Consider the following 18,738-nt stretch of genomic DNA (forward strand, 5'->3'; position numbering starts at 1 on the left):
CCAGGGTGGTCTCAAGATCCTTAACTTAATGACATACGTAAAGATCCTTTTTCCAAATAAGACCACGTTCACAGATTCTGGGGGTTGGGACGTGGACGTGTCTTTTAGGGGCCACCATTCAACCCACTACAGTCATTAAAGCCTTGGTGGTGACAGTATCTGCTGGAGGTGCAGGGAGCGGGGAATTTCTGGAACGGCTTAGAAGTAGAAAAGAGAGGGGGAGGGCCTCCCTGGTGGCGCAGTGGTTGAGAGTCCGCCTGCCGATGCAGGGGATACGGGTTCGTGCCCCGGTCTGAGAGGATCCCATATGCCGCGGAGCGGCTGGGCCCGTGAGCCATGGCCGCTGGGCCTGCGCGTCCGGAGCCTGTGCTCCGCAACGGGGGAGGCCACAACAGTGAGAGGCCCGCATACCGCAAAAAAAAAAAAAAAAAAAAAAAAAAGAGAGGGGGACTTCTCTGGTGGTCCAGTGGTTAAGACTCTGTGCTTCCACTGCAGGGGGTGCCAGTTTGATCCCTGATCAGAGAACTAAGATCCTGCTTGCCGCGTGGTGCAAATTAAAAAAAAAGTAGGAGAGGAACAAAGTTGCGAGCTAGGGAGGCCAGTCTGGGGACCATGAGTGACAGGGGGTGTGGCTTAAGCTGGTGTTCCACCAGCAGTGATGTCAGTGAGGTAATAAATACACAAAAACCACATCTGAAAAAAAAAAAAGAAAAACAAGTAAAAAAAGAAAAAAAAAAAAAAGAACCCTCCCCGCCGCCCCCCATGCCACATCTGGGTATGGTGAATACAGCCAGCCACGGGGCAGAAACCTGAAAACTTGTCCACAGAGGCCCCCTTCCTGTTGTGACATATGTCTACATTAATGACTTTGAGGTTATAGATCCCACAGAAAATGGATTTAGCTTTCCTTACTTGCCTGGAGTGATGGGACAAGGCCTGGCCTGAGTGCCTGGTATGTGATTTACCTGCATCATCTTGGGCCCTCCCTTAACCTAGAGGGTGGTAGCATCTTTTTCTTAAAAAATAAATAAATTTATTTATTTATTTAATTTTTGGCTGCATTGGGTTTTTGTTGTTGTGCACAGGCTTTCTCTAGTTGTGGCGAGCGGGGGCTGCTCTTTGTTAAGGTGCGCGGCTTCTCACTGCAGTGGCTTCTCTTGTTGCGGAACACAGGCTCTAGGCGCGTGGGCTTCAGCAGTTGTGGTGCATGGGCTTCAGTAGCTGTGGCATGTGGACTCAGTAGTTGTGGCGCCCGGGCTTAGCTGCTCCGCGGCACGTGGGATCTTCCCGGACCAGGGCTCCAACCTCTGTCCCCTGCATTGGCAGGCAGATTCTTAACCACTTCGCCACCAGGGAAGTCCCGTGGTATCACCTTTACTCAGATAATCACACTCTTGAATGCATGAAGCCCAACCGAGATGAGGGCTCCAAGGAATGGCTACACGGCGTGAGAAGGCAGCTCACCAACCGGCCAGAACCCCTAACACGTACTGAGCACTTGTACTAACTCAGGTCTCACCATAGCTGGGCGAAGTGTGTACAGTTTTTTTTTTTTAACTAAATTTTATTTATTTATTTTTGGCTGCATTGGGTCTTCGTTGCAGTGCACAGGCTTCTCATTGCGGTGGGTTCTCTCGTTGTGGAGCACGGGCTCTAGGAGCATGGGCTTCAGTAGTTGCGGCACGCGGGCTCAGTAGTTGTGGCTCACGGGCTCTAGAGCGCAGGCTAGGTAGTTGTGGCACACGGGCTTAGCTGCTCCATGGCATGTGGGATCTTCCCGGACCAGGGATCGAACCCGTGTCCCCTGCAATGGCAGGCGGATTCTCAACCACTGTGCCACCAGGGAAGTCCCTGTGTACTGTTAATATCTTTATTTTCCAAGACATGGAAGGGAGAAGGGTTAGGTTTAGATTCTGTGATTCTGTGAGCAGAACCAGGAAAAATGGTGCCAGGTGAGAAGGAGGCAGTTTTCAGCTCAAATAAAACAAAGAACTTGTTATCCTGTGAGTGGTCCCAACAATAGGATGGACTGTGCCTACAGGTGGTGAGTTCCCTGTCTCTGGATATACTCAAGCAGAAGTTGCGTAGCCATTTGTCTGGAGTGCCACAGAGGGAATGCCCTCACTGTGAAGTTTCCTTCTATCTCTGAGATTCTAGGAATTTTCCCCAAGGAAACCATCAGATATCCGTGTGCACAAAAATGTTTATCACACTATTATTTATAATAACAAAAAAGCAGAGACAACCTACCTGTCTTTTAAAGGGGAATTTATTAAGTAACTGTATTCAGGAGCTTTAGTGTCTATAAGTGAGACTAGCTCTAGCCTGTAGTCTGTTTTTGTATGGTCCTTGGGCTAAAGATGCTTTTTACACTTTTAAAGCCTTGTAAAAAAAAAAAAACAAAAACAAAAGCAAGAAACAGAAGAATATGCATCTAGGCCTACCAAATATTTAGGCTTACCAAGCCTAAAATATTTACTCTCTGGCTCTTTACAGAAAAAGCCTGTTGACCTCTAGACTAGAATAACAATCGGTCACCAAAAATCATATTAATTTGTATCTGTGGATATAGAAAGATGGTCACAGCATATTTTTGAGAAGAAAGAAACAGGTTATTTAATAATGTTAGAACCAGATCCCATTTATATAAAACAGGGCCTGTGTGTTTGCCTGTTGTCTGTTAATGATAGTCTGTACTATTGATGTTGGTTTTTAAATTTTCTTTATGAAGTGATTCTGTATTGTTTGGACCTTTTATAGTGAGCAGCTGTTATTTCTGAGATCTCACGAAGCATTGGGGAATAAAATTAACTCTAAATGCTCCAGCAGTCCACGCTGTTTGGGACCAAATGAGTTTTGATCTAGGCTCAAGCATTTTGTTTGATTTGGTTCCTAAGGTGCCATAAGGTCGGTCAGACAGAGGGTTGGTGCTCTTAGCTTGTTGCTGTTGCTGTTATTGTTTTTAGGTCTCTTGCCCTGGCTTTGACCCCCATGAGCTCTTGTGCCTAAGAGGAAAAAAAAATACCCCTCAGTTTAGTTAAAAACAAATTAGCTGCTTTGGGTAAATGATCTGACAACATTTCCCGTTACAGTGGCAGAGCTGAGTCACTGCAGATTCAGGGCAGACAGGGTCAGGCTCAGGTGTCCTTCAGGGGACCTGGGTTGGTCCAGGTTAAGGTTAGAAGGGAGGAGGGGAGGAAGGGAGAGGGGGGCAGGCGGGAGGAAGAGCTGTCCTAATTTGTCCCAAAGCTCTTGGGTCTGTGTCTGGTTACTTCCAAGAATCAGGGCTCCTGACTCTCTGTCCCACAAGGAGTCCTCCAGTAAACACTATGTCCCCTCTGCACAGCATGAAGGGGACACGGTTCCTGCCTGCAGGACGTCCCAGTCTAGTGTGGAGGTCAGACACGTCGATGTTCATTCATTCAACAGATGTGTTTTGTTTGTTTGTTTTCTGTTTTTTTTGGTTTTTTGGCCGCTCCTGTAGGATCTTAGTTCCCCAACCAGGGATTGAACCTGGGCCCCAGCAGTGAAAGTGCCGAGTCCTAACCACTGGACCGCCAGGGAATTCCCTAACAGATGTGTTTTGAGCGCCTGCTCTGAGCTGGGCGCTGCTGGAAGTCTCAGGCACATAGTGGTGACCAAGGTAATGCCACGCTTTCGGGACCTTATGTTTTCCTTGTCAAAGAGAATATGTGAGGGGCGCACAATTTGGGTCCTCAGGGGAGAAGCTGAAACTGAAGTCCAGAGGAAGGCACCGGGGTCTTGGGGAAGAGCACGGGGTTTGAATCTCCGCTCAGCCTCTGACTGCAAGTTCCTTTACTGCTCTCTATAACTCAGGAATGATAAATACTGTCTACCCTGTAGGGGTGCTAGGAAGATTAAATGATGTAAAATGCTTTCCCAGTGCCTGGAAAAGAGTCAATGTCTAACAACTGTTTATTATCCATTAAAAAAACAAAACACAGGTGTAAGAAGTACATAAAATCATGCCTGAGAAAGACCTGGCACGTAGCTGTTGTACCACAATACTGGTTGCCACCCCCTTGTGACCAGAAGTGTACGTTTTGTTCTGAATTGACCTCTCCTCCTTGCCCCACTGAGCCCTGTCACGGTGCCTGTGACATTGTTCTGTTGTTTATAAGTCTGTCTCTCCCCGACCCTGCCTGGGCTGTGAGCAGATTTTCTCCAAACCCTCGCAGGGTTGAGGAATGTGTGAAAACAGGCAAAGGCTCTGGAGGCAGCCCACCTCTGGACCAGTTCCCTCCCTTTGGTCCCGGCCTCCAGACTGGCCCCCTCCCCATGGCCAATGTGTGATAAGCTAGCGCAGGTGGCAGGTGGTGGTGGTGGGGCAGTGAACAGTGACGTACAGACTCAAGTGGTTATAAGTGTGGGCTCTGGAAACCAAGTCTGAGTTTGAATGCTGCCATTGTCACTTCCTAGCCGCGTGTCTTTGTATAAGCCGTCTAACTTAGCTCCTCTGTAGAATGGGGACGTTCCATGCGTGGTCTTAACACTCAGGGTTGCAGTGACGATGAAATGAAATCATGCATTCACTGCTTTTGGCATAGTGCCTGGTACCTGAAAGAAAAGACAGAGAATATTGCTTAAAGAAAACAAACGACCCGCCCAAAGCTGTTAGACCAGTCCCTGGTCTAACAGGGACTGTTAGGAAGGAGAGACCGTTTCAGCCTTCTTCTGGGCAGCAGGCATGAAGATGTCAGCACGCTGCCCTGGCTTTGCCTGGGGGCGGAAATTCTTACTAGGAGCTTCCTTGTCGGTTGAGAAGCCCAGCTCCCCAGAGACCCAGGAGTGTGTGTGGATTTAATGTGGCCCGGGTTGTACGTCAGTCAGAGAACATGCCCAGTCGCCATCAAATTGAAGGAAAATGGGTAGAGGTGGTTGTGTTCTTCCCTGCCAGGGGGGGCCTGTTTGACAGATGACGGACTGGATTTAGGGCTCTGAAACCAACATGGTTGGCCACTTGGTGCTTCATATAAGGGTAGCCTCCGTGAGGTCTGAGAAGGATGGTTGGGAGCAAATTCCCCAGCGGCTATGGAATTCAAGATGAGCTTAGAGGGGATTTTGACCTAGAAAAAAACCCAAAGAGCTTCCCAAGGCATTGCAGAGGCAGTAGAGTTCACCCCCAGGGTTAGGTCCAATCCATAAAGGATTGAATTCTATGAGAAAAAAAAGCAAAAAATATCAGGGGAGGGCTTCCCTGGTGGTGCAGTGGTTGAGAGTCCACCTGCCGATGCAGGGGACATGGGTTCGTGCCCCGGTCTGGGAAGATCCCACATGCCGCGGAGCGGCTGGGCCTGTGAGCCATGGCCACTGAGCCTGCGCGTCCGGAGCCTGTGCTCCGCAACGGGAGAGACCACAGCGGTGAGAGGCCTGCGTACCGCAAAAAAAAAAAAAAAAAATCAGGGGAAATAAACCCAAAAGGGCTGCTAATTCTTGTTTGTGTGCTGGCTAGTAAGCTAGACGCTTTCACATGTGTTGGCTCCTGAAAAGCATGATTACACTGAAATTACCAATGAGGGAAACAGCTTCAGAGAGGTGAAGTAATATATTCAAAATCACACAGCTAAGTATGTTGAGGAGCTAAGATCCTAATGGCTCTAAAGGACTCCCTCACCAGACTCTCTAGCTTAGAAAACAGACACAGTGAGAGCACTTGATTATAGCCACAGGTTCTTTTTTGATAGCGGTACAATACACATAACATAAACTTTACCATTTTAACAGTTTTTAAGTGTACGGTTCACTGACGTTAAGTACATTCACATTGCTGTGAAGCCATCACCACCATCCATCTCCAGAATTTTTTTTTCATCTTCTCAAACTGAGGCTCTGTACCCATTAAATAATGACTCCCCATTTCCCTTTTCCCCCAGTCCCTGGCAACCACCATTCTACTTTCTGCTGCTATGACTGACTAAGTACCTCATATGAGTGGAATCATAGAGGTTTCTGTCTTTTTGTGGGTGGCTTATTTCACTTGGCCCAATGTCCTTAAGGCTCATCTATGTTGTAGCGTGTGTCAGAATGTCCTTCCTTTTTAAGGCTGAATAATGTTCCATTGCATGTATAGACCACATTTTGTTTATCCATTCATTCGTCAATGGGTACCTTTTGGTTATTGTGAATGATGCTACTTTGAACATGGGTGTACAGATATCTCTTCAAGACCCTACTTTTAATTCTTTTGGATATATACCTGGAAGTGGAATTGCTGGATCATATAGCAATTCTATTTTCAATTTTTTGAGGAATTGCCATGCTATTTTTCACAGTGGCTAGACCATTTTACATTCTCCCAACAGTGCACGAGGGTTCTAATTTCTTCACATCCTCATCAACAATTGTTATTTTCTGTTATTATTATTATTTTTAATAGTAGCCATCCTAAGTGGTATCTCATTGTGGTTTTTTTTTTTTTTTTTTTTTTTTTTTTTGCGGTATGCGGGCCTCTCACTGTTGTGGCCTCTCCCGTTGCGGAGCACAGGCTCCGGACGCGTGGGCCCAGCGGCCATGGCTCACGGGCCCAGCCGCTCCGCGGCACATGGGATCCTCCCAGACCGGGGCACGAACCCGTATCCCCTGCATCGGCAGGCGGACTCTCAACCACTGCGCCACCAGGGAGGCCCTCATTGTGGTTTTGATTTGCATTTCTCTAATGATTAATGATGTTGAGTATCTTTTTTATAGCTTTTTTTTTAATATTAAGGGTGAGTAGTGGGTTTTTAAAAAATTAATTAATTAATTAATTAATTTTGGGCTGTGTTGGGTCTTCATTTCTGTGCTAGGGCTTTCTCTAGTTGTGGCAAGTGGGGGCCACTCTTCATCGCAGTGCGTGGGCCTCTCACTATCGCGGCCTCTCTTGTTGCAGAACACAGGCTCCAGATGCGCAGGCTCAGTAGTTGTGGCTCATGGGCTTAGTTGCTCCGCAGCATGTGGGATCCTCCCAGACCAGGGCTCGAGCCCGTGTCCCCTGCATTAGCAGGCAGATTCTCAACCACTGCACCACCAGGGAAGCCCCTATAGCTTTTTAATATGATTTTTAAAAATTAATTAATTTTATTTATTTATTTTTGGCTGTGGTGGGTCTTTGTTGCTGCTCGCAGGCTTTCTCTAGTTGTGGCGAGTGGGGGCTACTCTTCGTTGCAGTGCGCGGGTTTCTCATTGTGGTGGCTTCTCTTGTTGCGGAGCATGGGCTCTAGGCATGCGGGCTTCCGTAGTTGTGGCTCGCGGGCTCTAGAGTGCAGGTTCAGTAGTTGTGCCGCACGGGCTTCATTGCTCCGCGGCATGTGGGAACTTCCCGGACCAGGGCTTGAACCCGTGTCCCCTGCATTGGCAGATGGATTCTTAACCACTGTGCCACCAGGGAAGCCCGATGTTGAGTATCTTTTCATGTGCTTATTGGTCATTTGAATATCTTTAGAGAAATGTCTGTTCAAGTCCTTTACCCATATTTCAAATCCAGTTGTTTGCTTTTTTATTGTTGAGTTGTAGGAGTTCTTTATATATTCTGGATATTAACCCCTTATCAGATATGTGATTTGCAAATATTTTCTCCCATTCTGTGGATGGCCTTTTCATTCTGTTGATAGTGTCCTTTGATGCGTAAGAGCTTTGACTTTTTTATTTTAATAACTTTATTTATTTTATTATTTTATTTTATTTTTTGGCTGCGTTGGGTCTTTGTTGCTGCGCGTGGCTTTTCTCTGGTTGCAGCGAGTGGGGCTACTCTTCGTTGAGGTGCGTAGGCTTCTCATTGCGGTGGCTTTTCTTGTTGTGGAGCATGGGCTCTAGGCGCACGGGCATCAGTAGTTGTCGCATGCAGGCTCAGTAGTTGTGGCTCGCGGGCTCTAGAGCACAGGCTCAGTAGTTGTGGCGCACAGGCTTAGTTGCTCCGTGGCATGTGGGATCTTCCTGGACCAGGGCTCGAACCCATGTCCCCTGCCTTGGCAGGTGGGTTCTTAACCACTGCACCCCAAGAGTTTTGACTTTTGATGTAGTCCAGTTTATCTATTTTTTCTTTTGTTGCCTGTGATTTTGGTATCATATCCCAGAAGTCACTGCCAAATCCAGTGTCACAAAACTTTCCCTCTGTTTTCTTCTAAGAGTTTTATTGTTTTAGCTCTTACATTTAGGTCTTATATCCATTTTGAGTTAATTTTTAAATATGGTATAATATAAGGGTCCAATGTCATATCTACAACTTTTTGAAATAGGAAAAAAGAAAAAGGAATTAGAGACCAACAGTAGGATTTTGAGATGTGGGGAAATAAATAATTTATCTTCCTAGGAAATTCATTCTCTCACCCATTCTTGCTCTGCCCTACGACTAGCCTCCACACAGTAGTCAGAATGATCTTTTGAGAAACACACATAAATCAATCCACATCACTCCCCTGCCTAAAAAGTGCAGCAATTTGTTCAGTGTCTGCCCCCTCCCTGAGACCATAAATTTCAAGAAGTCAGACTGTCATCTTTACTCCTATATCCATTACTCAGTGCCTGGCACATACCAGCTGCTCAATTAATACCTGTTGGATGAGTGAACAAACCTCAGCTTATAATAAGCTCACATTCCTTGACTTTTTGGAATGTGGGGGAAGAAGGAAGTGGAGGAGGAAGGAAGGTAAAAATCATGGAGGGGCAGAATAGCAAAGTCATTGCCAGGTGTTGGCACTAGACTTCCGGAGTTAAATACCAGCTCTGCCACTTAATGGCCATGTGACCTTGGGCAAAATCACTTCATCTCTTGTGTCTCAGTTTATGTTCTTTAAGGTATGGCAACACATATTTGGATGATGAAAAGCAATTCAAAGAGGAGGAACAGGCTAAGAAGGGGTGAGATGTGGGGCTGAAAACAGGGGCAGGGAATTGATTACCTATAGAGAGAGCAGTGAGACACTTAGTCCCCCATCCCTTGTACCCTGCACAGCCAGGTGGCCACTCCTCCGCTCTGCAGGAGGTCATGGTTTTTTCCTTGGAGAAGTTAACCTGGAGGAACTGAACTTGGGACCAGTAGACACAGAAAGGGTCAGAGTGAGATACCAAAGGAAAAAATGGAGGTTTCCCAGACCCCTTCTCCAGCTCTGCTACGAGGATCCTGACAGCCAGAAGTGTGCTCCCCGGGCAGGAAATGGGAGGATTCTCTTCTGAATGCCCCAAAGGAGAGACCTACAGACACTGATATTTAAATGTTCCTAGTGTAAAAGCCAGATCTTCATTCAATCCCTGTAGAATGAAGCACACCAGTTGACAGCCCCCAACCCCAAGTGCTGTCAATTAATTAATTAGTGCTTCACTCAAAGACCAGCCTTCAGTCACATATCACCGGATATTTGAAGGAAGTCTCCAGGATAAAAGAGGGAAGCCAAAGCAGACAAATAAAGAAAAATGTTTGAAGCAGCTAGACAATGCAGAGAGCAGAAGAAAATACAAAACAAAATTATTAGTATCCTCAGAGAGAGTAGAGAAGATATTATATCCATGAAATAAGATGCTATAAATGCTATATAAAAAGGAACAATAAGAGAAGAAAGTGCACTGGGAAAATAAAACATGAGAGACAAAACAAAGTTTAAAAAAGTCAGTAGAAAGGTTGAGAGGTAATGAAAAGGAAATTTCCCAGAAGATGTACCAAAAAGATGGAAAATAAAAAAGATAAGAAAATTAGGTGATCAATCCAGGGGACCTGATATCTGACTACCAGATTGTCCAGGGATTCCAGAGAAAGCAGAGGGGAGGAAGTGATCAAAGAAATGATGAGAGGACATTGTATACTGAAGGGCATAAACCTGAGACTGAGAGGACCTAATAAAAATGAAAAAGAGCCATCCTAAGGCACATCATCACAAATGTCAGAATACTGGGAATAAAAAGAAGGTCCTAAAAGTTTCAGGGGTGGGGAGGACAGATTACATACAAAACATCAGGAATCAGAATCGTTTCAGATACCTCAGTGACAACACTAGAAACTAGAAGATGAGGGAGCCATGCCTTCAATTTTCTGAGGGAAAATGATTTCCAATCTACTCTTTTATGTAGAATGAATGAAATCAGAAGTGAGGATAGAAGAAAGATGTTTTCAGACATACAAGGGTGTAAAATTTTTACTTCTTATGTGCCCTTTCTTAGGAAGTGACTAAAAGATATGCTCCACTAAAATAAGGGCATAAACCAAGATAAAAAGACTTGTAACCCAGGAAACAGGTGTGCAGCTTGTCTAGAAAGCAACCAGTCCCAGATTGAAAAGGGAGGAGGGAAGCTCCAGGAAGTGGATTCACTAGAAAAACAAAAGGAACTGATAGATGATGTGACTGCATGGAAAAGGCATTTTATGGATCTGCTGGAGTGTTTGTGAAGAGATTTATCAATATGTACCCAGAACTAAGCAAATGAAAAAAAGAGGCAATTATTAACTCCAGGAAAAACAAAAATCAGTACTAGAAAATAAATGTAACTATAGTATACCATTTGGCTCAGTGGACAGTATCTACAAAGTCATAAGAATGTAAACCCTGTGGGGCTTCCCTGGTGGCTCAGTGGTTAAGAATCCGCCTGTCAATGCAGGGGACATGGGTTCAAGCCCTGGTAAGGGAAGATCCCACATGCTGCAGAGCAACTAAGCCTGTGCGCCACAACTACTGAGCCTGCGCTCTAGAGCCCGCAAGCCACAACTCCTGAGCCCGTGAGCCACAACTACTGAAGCCCGCACGCCTAGAGCCCATGCTCCGCAACAAGAGAAGCCACCACAATGAGAAGCCTGCGCACCGCAATGAAGAGCAGCCCCCCCTCGCCGCAACTAGAGAAAGCCTGCACACAGCAACAAAGACCCAACACAGCCTAAAATAAAAGTTTTTAAAAAAAAAGCTTGAAAGAGAAAAAAGAATATAAGCCCTGAAAAAAGTAAACCTTGAATATCAATTTAGCTAAAAAATTTTAAATTGTGGTAGAACTATATTGGGAGGATGGAGAGAGGAAGTTGTGTAGTGTAAGAGAGTTAATCCTCATCTACCATATTAGAGAGTTGTGGAGGATCTTGGTAGTGTTCACTAATATTTGGTTCTCCCTCCTGGGCTTACTTCTCAGCCCCTTGCAATTGGTTGGGGCCATATAACTAGTTCTGGTCAGTCAGCTTCAGGTGAAAGTACTGTCTTGCAGCTAGAATGAAGCTTAGATGCCCCTGTGGCTGTCGCTTCTCCCTCTGTGGTGACCCAGGAGGCCTTGGGTTAAGATAGCAGAGCCACAAGATTGAAGCAGGCTGGAATTGCCTCATGGAATATGGTTGTGCTGGAGACACTGAATGGATTCTGCAAGGGTAAGAAATAAAGCTTTTTTGTGTGTTAAGCCACTGAGATTTTGGGATTGTCTGTTACTGCTGCATAGCCTGGCTTAACCGAATACAAACCTCAACAGATACTGTCTAAAATAGATACATCAAGAAATAGACATTTAAGCATATTATTTAGAATTATGGAGATAATCACTAGAAAAATAATTTAAAACATTAAAAGTGGTTGCCTCTGGTGAGCAGGACAGAGAAGTGAGAATGGGGTAGGGCAGAGGGGCAAGTGTTTTCATTATAGTACTATGACACTAGGTAATTGTATTACATTGGCGGAAACCACATATATGCGGTTTGGAAGGATTCCTGCCAAACCATCACCGTGGCTGTCTCTTAGGAGGGAGGGCTTGCTAGAATGAACGAGCATCTGAGGGAACCACAGATGTGGCTGGATGTGATGGGCAGGCACAGTGGGAAAGGAGGCTACCCAGATGGAATGCCAGTGTGAGGAGTTTGGGTTTTATCCAGATGGCAGTGGGGAGCCGTGGAAGGATTGTAAGCAGTAGAGTCGAATCTGCCTGCGAAAATCTACCTTTTCATGTGGAGGACGAAGTGTGGGGCAGGGAGCCTGCTGTGATGGTTCCGGTGAGAACTGAGGAGGCTTGGACTAAGACATCTGTACCACAAATGTCTACTGAGAGCCTGCTATTTGCCAGGTACCATTAGTAGGCCTGACGACACAGCAGGGAACGAGATGGGCAAAGTGCCCTGCCTTCAGGGAGCTTACGTGGGCGAGAGAGGCAAAGGGAGAGAAAAGAAGATAAAGTCAGGTGGTGGTTCGTGCTGTAAAGAAGAATGAAGCAGCATAAAGAGAGGGAAGAGAGGGTACTTAAGATAGAGAGGGCAGGGCAGCTTCTCTGAGGAGGAGATTTTTTTTTTTTTTTTTTCTTCTTGCGGCACGCGGGCCTCTCACTGTTGTGGCCTCTCCCGCTGTGGAGCACAGGCTCCGGACGCGCAGGCTCAGCGGCCATGGCTCACAGGCCCAGCCACTCCGCGGCATGTGGGATCCTCCCGGACCGGGGCACGAACCCGTGTCCCCTGCATTGGCAGGCAGACTCCCAACCACTGCGCCACCAGGGAAGCCCAGGAGGAGATATTTGAATAGAGTCCTGAATTAAGTGAAGGAACAAGCCAGGCAAAATTTGGAGGATGAAGGTTCCAGGCTGAGCGAGCAGCAGTCTGGAGGCCCTGAGGTGGGATGGGCTTGATGTGTCCAAAGAACAGCAGAGAGGCCGGGATGGGGAGTGGGGGGTGCGTCCATCAGGGGGAAGGTTCTGGGAGCTGAGACCCAAGAGGTGGTCAGGGCCAGTTTGTGGAATATGGAGGAACTTTGGGGAGCCCCTACGGGGCTGAGAGCCAGAGTGGCAGGATTTGTCTGAGGAGGTGAGGAGGACCGGGCTTGACAGCCAGTGAGCCGTGGGAGTGGTGGGGAGACCTGTGAGGAGAGGCCTCCCTCTAGCTCTGCTGGGGCCCCGCCTGCCAAAGTCGGCCGTGCCTCAGCCCTGCCTGGACCAGCTACAGCAGCTTCATCACCCACTTCCCAGCGTCCCAGCCCCCTCTGGGAATTGAAGGATCCTTCCCAAATCAAAATAGCAGGCAAAGAACAGCCTCTGATTGTTCTGCGTAAGAGAAGTGAAATTAGACAAGTCAGCTGCGGGATTGAGGCGGGCCTCCCACACAGCTGTTCCTGCGCCCGCTGAAGGCAGACTTCCCGAGACTTGCAGTTCTGCTGTCTCCGAGCAAAACTGTTTGCTTCTCCATCCCAGGGCAGATAGTTATTTTGGAAGGGAGTGGGACAGATGCTGGCCCTGGAGGACCATGAAGGAGTCAATTTTTTTTTTTAACCAAAAAAATCAGTCACTTCATGAAGGAACAGCCTTAGCTGATATGAGTTCGTTCAGTCATTCAGAACACACCGGGTGTGCTCATCCTGGGTGCCCCGGGCTCGGCATGGTGTCAGGGGGATTCCGGCCTGGGGGAGAAGAGGCACACAGCGTGCTTCCACCCTTGGTGGAGGGTGGAGAGAGCACTGTCTGGGAGCCGGGAGGTCCAAGTTCTCACCTTGGTTCCTCCGCTGTGGCTTTGTGACCTTGGGTCACTTTCCCGTCTCTCCCCCGTGTGGGCTTTAGGCTACATACTGTTTCTCAAACTAAACTCCGTGAGAATTGTGTGTGTGTATGTGTGTGTGTGTGTGTGTGTGTGTGTGTGTGGTGTCTTGTTAAAGATGAAGATTCCTGGGCCTGAATTCCAGAGATTAAGATTGAGAAGGGGACTTCCCTGGTGGTCCAGTGGTTAAGACTCTGCGCTTCCAATGCAGGGGGCATAGGTTCGATCCCTGGTCGGGGATCCCACATGCCGCGCATGGCCCCCCCTCCAAAAAAAATATTGAGAAGGTCTGGGGGGGGTCCAAGAATTTTCACTTCTCACAGGCTCTTCCGGTAATTCCTTTGGGAGTCCTTGGACCACACGGTAGTAAAATCACTTCCCCTCAGTCTCTCAGGGCTCTTCCTGCTCTGAAATTTGAGGAGTTGCTCATGCAACCCTTCCCTGGGTTTCTCAGATCATTCCAGGGGCATGAAAGGCATCCTTACCCCTGCCTCAGTGTGCATGTGTTTCTGTGATGATCACACTGCATGGGGATGGTCTATTTCAGTGTATTTAGCCTCCTCCAGGCTATCCGGTGCCCAGCCCAGGCCCTGGTACAGAGGCGTTGTGACTATAAATGTTGGCCCGACAAGGGGTCAGCTGTAGTGCAGGCAGCTGGGCAGCAGCGTAGAGCATGGAGGGACGTTGCAGAACTCTGGGTGCCCAGCTTGTTGCAGACATCCGGCTTGGACACCTGGGCTCGTGCCCTGGGTCAGATGTGTGACTCTGTCATCTGCTCCCCTTCCCCACAGCTGGGTGAGTCCAGCTACCTGGGGATAAGATGGTCTGGATGGGACCATAGACTGGGAGCCCTGGTCTACCATGGAGGATATCCAGGCAGTCTAAGGCCCCAGCCAGTTTGCCCCAGCTTCCTTGGAGCTGACTAATCATATTCCCAAAAGGCCAGGTCAGTGGCAGAGGCCAGAGGGTCAGGTCACTCTGGTCTAGGCTCCAGCTTCATTCTTCCATATGAAGAATAATAACAGCTATCACATACTGAGCACTTACCATGCTTTGAGTTCAGTGCTAAATGCTATATCATCTCATTAAATTTTATAACAGCCCTATGAGGTTGGTAAAAGTATCACCTTTTTTTTACAGTTATGGACACTGAGGCTTAGAGAATTCAAGTTACTAGTCTAGAGTCACTCAGCTAATAAATAGTAGAGGCAGAATTAGGACCTAGACCTGTTTTCCTCTGGAGCCCAGCTTTATCTTTAACCATATTGCTTAGAACCCCTGGGAAGATAAGGGTTTTTCCTCCAATACCTCCTGCCAAAGTTACCCCCTGCCAGAGAACTCCTTTTGCATCTGTTATAGTGGAAAGGAGTGATGCTGAATCAGATAGTTCAGGGTTCTAGTCCCACTTCTGCCCCTGACCTTTTGTGTGATCTTTGGCAAGTCATTTCCCCTCCCTGAGTTTCATGTGAAACTGAAATCTGTGAAATGGAAAAATTACAAATGCACTTCCTTTTAAGGTACACTAAGATGAAGACGGCCACCAACATCTACATCTTCAACCTGGCCTTGGCAGATGCACTGGCCACCAGCACACTGCCCTTCCAGAGTGCCAAGTACCTGATGGAGACGTGGCCCTTTGGGGAACTGCTCTGCAAGGTTGTGCTCTCCATTGACTACTACAATATGTTCACCAGCATCTTCACGCTCACCATGATGAGTGTCGACCGCTATATTGCCGTCTGCCACCCTGTCAAGGCCCTGGACTTACGCACACCTGCCAAGGCCAAGCTGATCAACATCTGCATCTGGGTCCTGGCCTCGGGTGTTGGTGTACCCATCATGGTCATGGCCGTGACCCGCCCCCGGGGTGAGTGAGGGAGGGAGCCTTGGTACAGGTCACTGACCACAGGAGGCAGCTCACGGGCCTCCGTGGGTTTGCAGGCCACTTCCCAGGGTGGGTGGTAAGTGGCTCACCAATGGAAGTATGGATTACTGATCAATGAAAGTGTGGATGGCTGGCCAGTGGGACTGTGAATAGTCAACAAATGGGAATGTGAATGGTGAACTGTTGTGAGGATGAATGACTGGTCGGTGGTCATATGGGTAGCTGGCCAAAGGAAGTTTATAAATGGGATTACAGATGGCTAGATGTGTGGATGACTGACCTTTAGGGAGATGGATGGATAGCCGGTGGGGAGAGGGTGTCACTGACCAGTGAGCAGTGCAGGCCACAAGATCTGCAATCCCATCCCAAATTCCCTTCCACCCCGTTGACCCAGATGACCAAAGCAAGGCCTAGAGAATGGCCTGCACAGAATGACAGGTGCATTTTCTCAGAGTAAAATAGTAGTTAGTACAGTAACCACCTGTATCAGTCAGGATGGCTGCTGTAACAATCTCCAAAGCTCCAAGGCTTAACACAGTAGAAGTTTCTCACTCACATCACAATCCAATGTGAGTCAGTGCAGGAGGGGCTCTATTCCACACAGTCATTCAGGGATCCAGGCTCCAAATGATGGTTTTGGATGCAATGTGCTGGCATCTGGCCAGCAGATGAATATGGGCGTGGTGAGAAAGCACAACCACTTTTAAATGTCAGGGCGCATCACTTCCTAGTGATGGCTGGTCACATGACCCCTACTTGATGTAAGTGGGAAAAGTAGTTTAGCAGGGTGCCAAAGACACTGGTCACTAACCTATCTGAGCCACACTCTATCATGGAGTGTTGAAAAGATTAAATGAGGTTATATGTGGAAAAGACTTAGGACAAGGCCTGGCTCGTTGTCAAGGCCCAATAAGTAGCAGCTATCAGAATGATTAAGCCTGTGAGATAGACAAGGCAGGGACTCCTACTTCCATAGGACCAAAAGAAAACAGAATCAGAGAGGTCAGGTGGTTTACTTAGGGTCACATAGCCGGACATTTGGTAGAATCTGGCCTAGAACCCAAGGTTCCCACCCCCATATCTGTTGCTCCTTTTGGCTGCTGGGGTGAAGGTTTGTGTTGTGGTAGGAGAGGGAACAGGCTTGGTGGGAGGTTTCTTGGCCACCCTCCACTCTCACAAGGGTAGAGCTCCTGGTGCCTTATATAGTCTCCGTGTGATTAGACTTGACTCACCAGCTGGGCCCCATTCCTCACTGTCAGCCTTCAGTTTACAGGCCATTAACCACAGCCCTCCTGGGGCCAGGCCAGATGGGCCCCCTCATCCCCAACCCCCCCACACACTCTCTTACACATACACATACACTCCCCCAGTGTGTGTCACTGGCACTCAGTTCTGTAAGCCACTTGCTGTGTGACCTTGGACAAGTGCTCTTCCTCTCTGGGCCTGCTTCTGCCATCTGTACAATGAAGTCCTTGGGTTCAGTCATTGGTGGGGGTCCTGCCAGCCTGATGTCCTGTGGACCCACTCTATCTGTGGATCCCAGCCCTTTTCTTACAACTCTCAGGCTCCAAGTCCACTGGGTTGGTCCTCAGATTCCAGAATCCCAAGAGGTCCTGGAAGTCCCCTGGGCCAGCCTCAGCCCTGTATCTGAATCCCATAACATCCCCTGAGGTGCTCATCCAGCCCAAGCCCACACTCCTGGAATAGGGAGCTCATTCCATCCTAGGTGCCCCTCTTACTTCTGGACAAGTGTGGCAGTCAGAAAGTTCTTGACATTAAGCTGACATCTGCCTCCTTGGCCCTAGCTCTGACCCCCGGACTCCCACATGTTTCTGCTCCTCGGCCCTGTGAGTGCACCAAGTGCTTGAACTCCACTGTGCTAAATGCTTTCCGTGCCATGGCCCATTTAATCACAACAACCCTATGAGTTTAGGTACTATTGTTAGTCCCACTTTATGGGAGCTCTGGTAGAGGTTCAATAATTTGCCCAAGGCCACATCACACAGCAGGGCCTGAGTCCTGCTCTTAACTCATGCTCTCTAAGTCAATCCTAGCAATATTTCCCCCATTGGAGCTACTTTGGAAATGTGTATGGTATTTTCTGTTATCATAATGACTGTCATTTAGTGGGCTTGGGCTAAATTATATCATTATCATTATATCACTGCTGCCCATGTACACAGAGGTTGATAAAGGGACTGGGAGAGAATATAGAAAGCAGACCTCCTAGGTTAGGGCCAATCCTGCTGAGGTCTTGAAGGATGAATAGGAGTTCACCAAGTGCAGACGTGATGGAGGACATTCCGGGTAGAAATCACCTTGAGAAAAGGCCAGGAGGAGGCAGTGGGGCTTGACTAAGCCGAGAAGGGTGGGCGAGCAGGGAGACAAGGTCCTTAGGCCCACGAGCCCCTCACCCACTGTCTTTCCTTGTTTCCCCGGCCCAGACGGGGCAGTGGTGTGCATGCTCCAGTTCCCCAGCCCCAGCTGGTACTGGGACACGGTGACCAAGATCTGCGTGTTCCTCTTCGCCTTCGTTGTGCCCATCCTCGTCATCACCGTCTGCTACGGCCTCATGCTGCTGCGCCTGCGCAGCGTGCGCCTGCTCTCTGGCTCCAAGGAGAAAGACCGCAGTCTGCGGCGCATCACGCGCATGGTGCTGGTGGTGGTGGGCGCCTTCGTGGTGTGCTGGGCCCCCATCCACATCTTCGTCATCGTCTGGACGCTGGTGGATATCGACCGCCGCGACCCGCTCGTGGTGGCCGCGCTGCACCTGTGCATCGCGCTCGGTTACGCCAACAGCAGCCTCAACCCCGTGCTCTACGCCTTCCTTGACGAGAACTTCAAGCGCTGCTTCCGCCAGCTCTGCCGCACGCCCTGCGGCCGCCCGGAACCCGGCAGCTTCGGCCGCGCCCGCGAAGCCACGGCCCGCGATCGGGTCACCGCCTGCACCCTGTCCGACGGTCCCGGCGGTGGCGCCGCCGCCTGACCCCGCCGGGCCGGCCCGCCGCGCGCCCCTCCGGAGTGACCCGGCGGCGGTCATGCCGAGTTCTAATGGGGGCGGGGGCCACGACGCGGAGTGGGGCGGAAGGGGGCCGCTGGCCTGGAGATGGGGCCCCTGCAGTGGGGTGGACCTCTGGTCTGGGGAAGGCGGCGGGGGGGCGGGGGGGAAGGATGGTGGGGCGGTGCCTCTAGGCTGAGCTCAAGGTCAAAGGCTTTGGGTTGGGCTGGGGAAGCTAGCGAGCCTAGGGGAGTGGGACCTGTTGCTCTAGGATTGGGCGGCTAAACGGGGCCCCCGCGCGGGGGGCGGGGGCGGGGCCCCAACCTCGAGACAGCCACGGGTTCTAATTGCAGCTGGGCTTGCAGGAACTGGGGTCTGGCCTGAGACCGG

At 49.0% G+C, this 18,738-nt stretch overlaps 1 protein-coding gene across 1 annotated transcript in view; it reads left to right on the top strand.

The window, feature by feature from the left end:
• Nucleotides 1–18,336, top strand: part of OPRD1 (opioid receptor delta 1) — a gene marked incomplete at its 3' end in the record, with an annotated part of 37,212 nt that extends 18,876 nt beyond the window's left edge. The window contains exons 2-3 of the mRNA XM_082613868.1: nt 14,983–15,332; nt 17,795–18,336. Coding sequence (XP_082469994.1) covers nt 14,983–15,332; nt 17,795–18,336 — 892 coding nt within the window. The remainder of the gene's footprint in view (nt 1–14,982; nt 15,333–17,794) is intronic.
• Nucleotides 18,337–18,738: the final 402 nt, after the last annotated feature.

The sequence above is a fragment of the Mesoplodon mirus genome, assembly GCF_964341445.2.
Source record: "Mesoplodon mirus genome assembly, chromosome: 3".
NCBI classification, from domain to species: Eukaryota; Metazoa; Chordata; class Mammalia; order Artiodactyla; family Ziphiidae; genus Mesoplodon; species Mesoplodon mirus.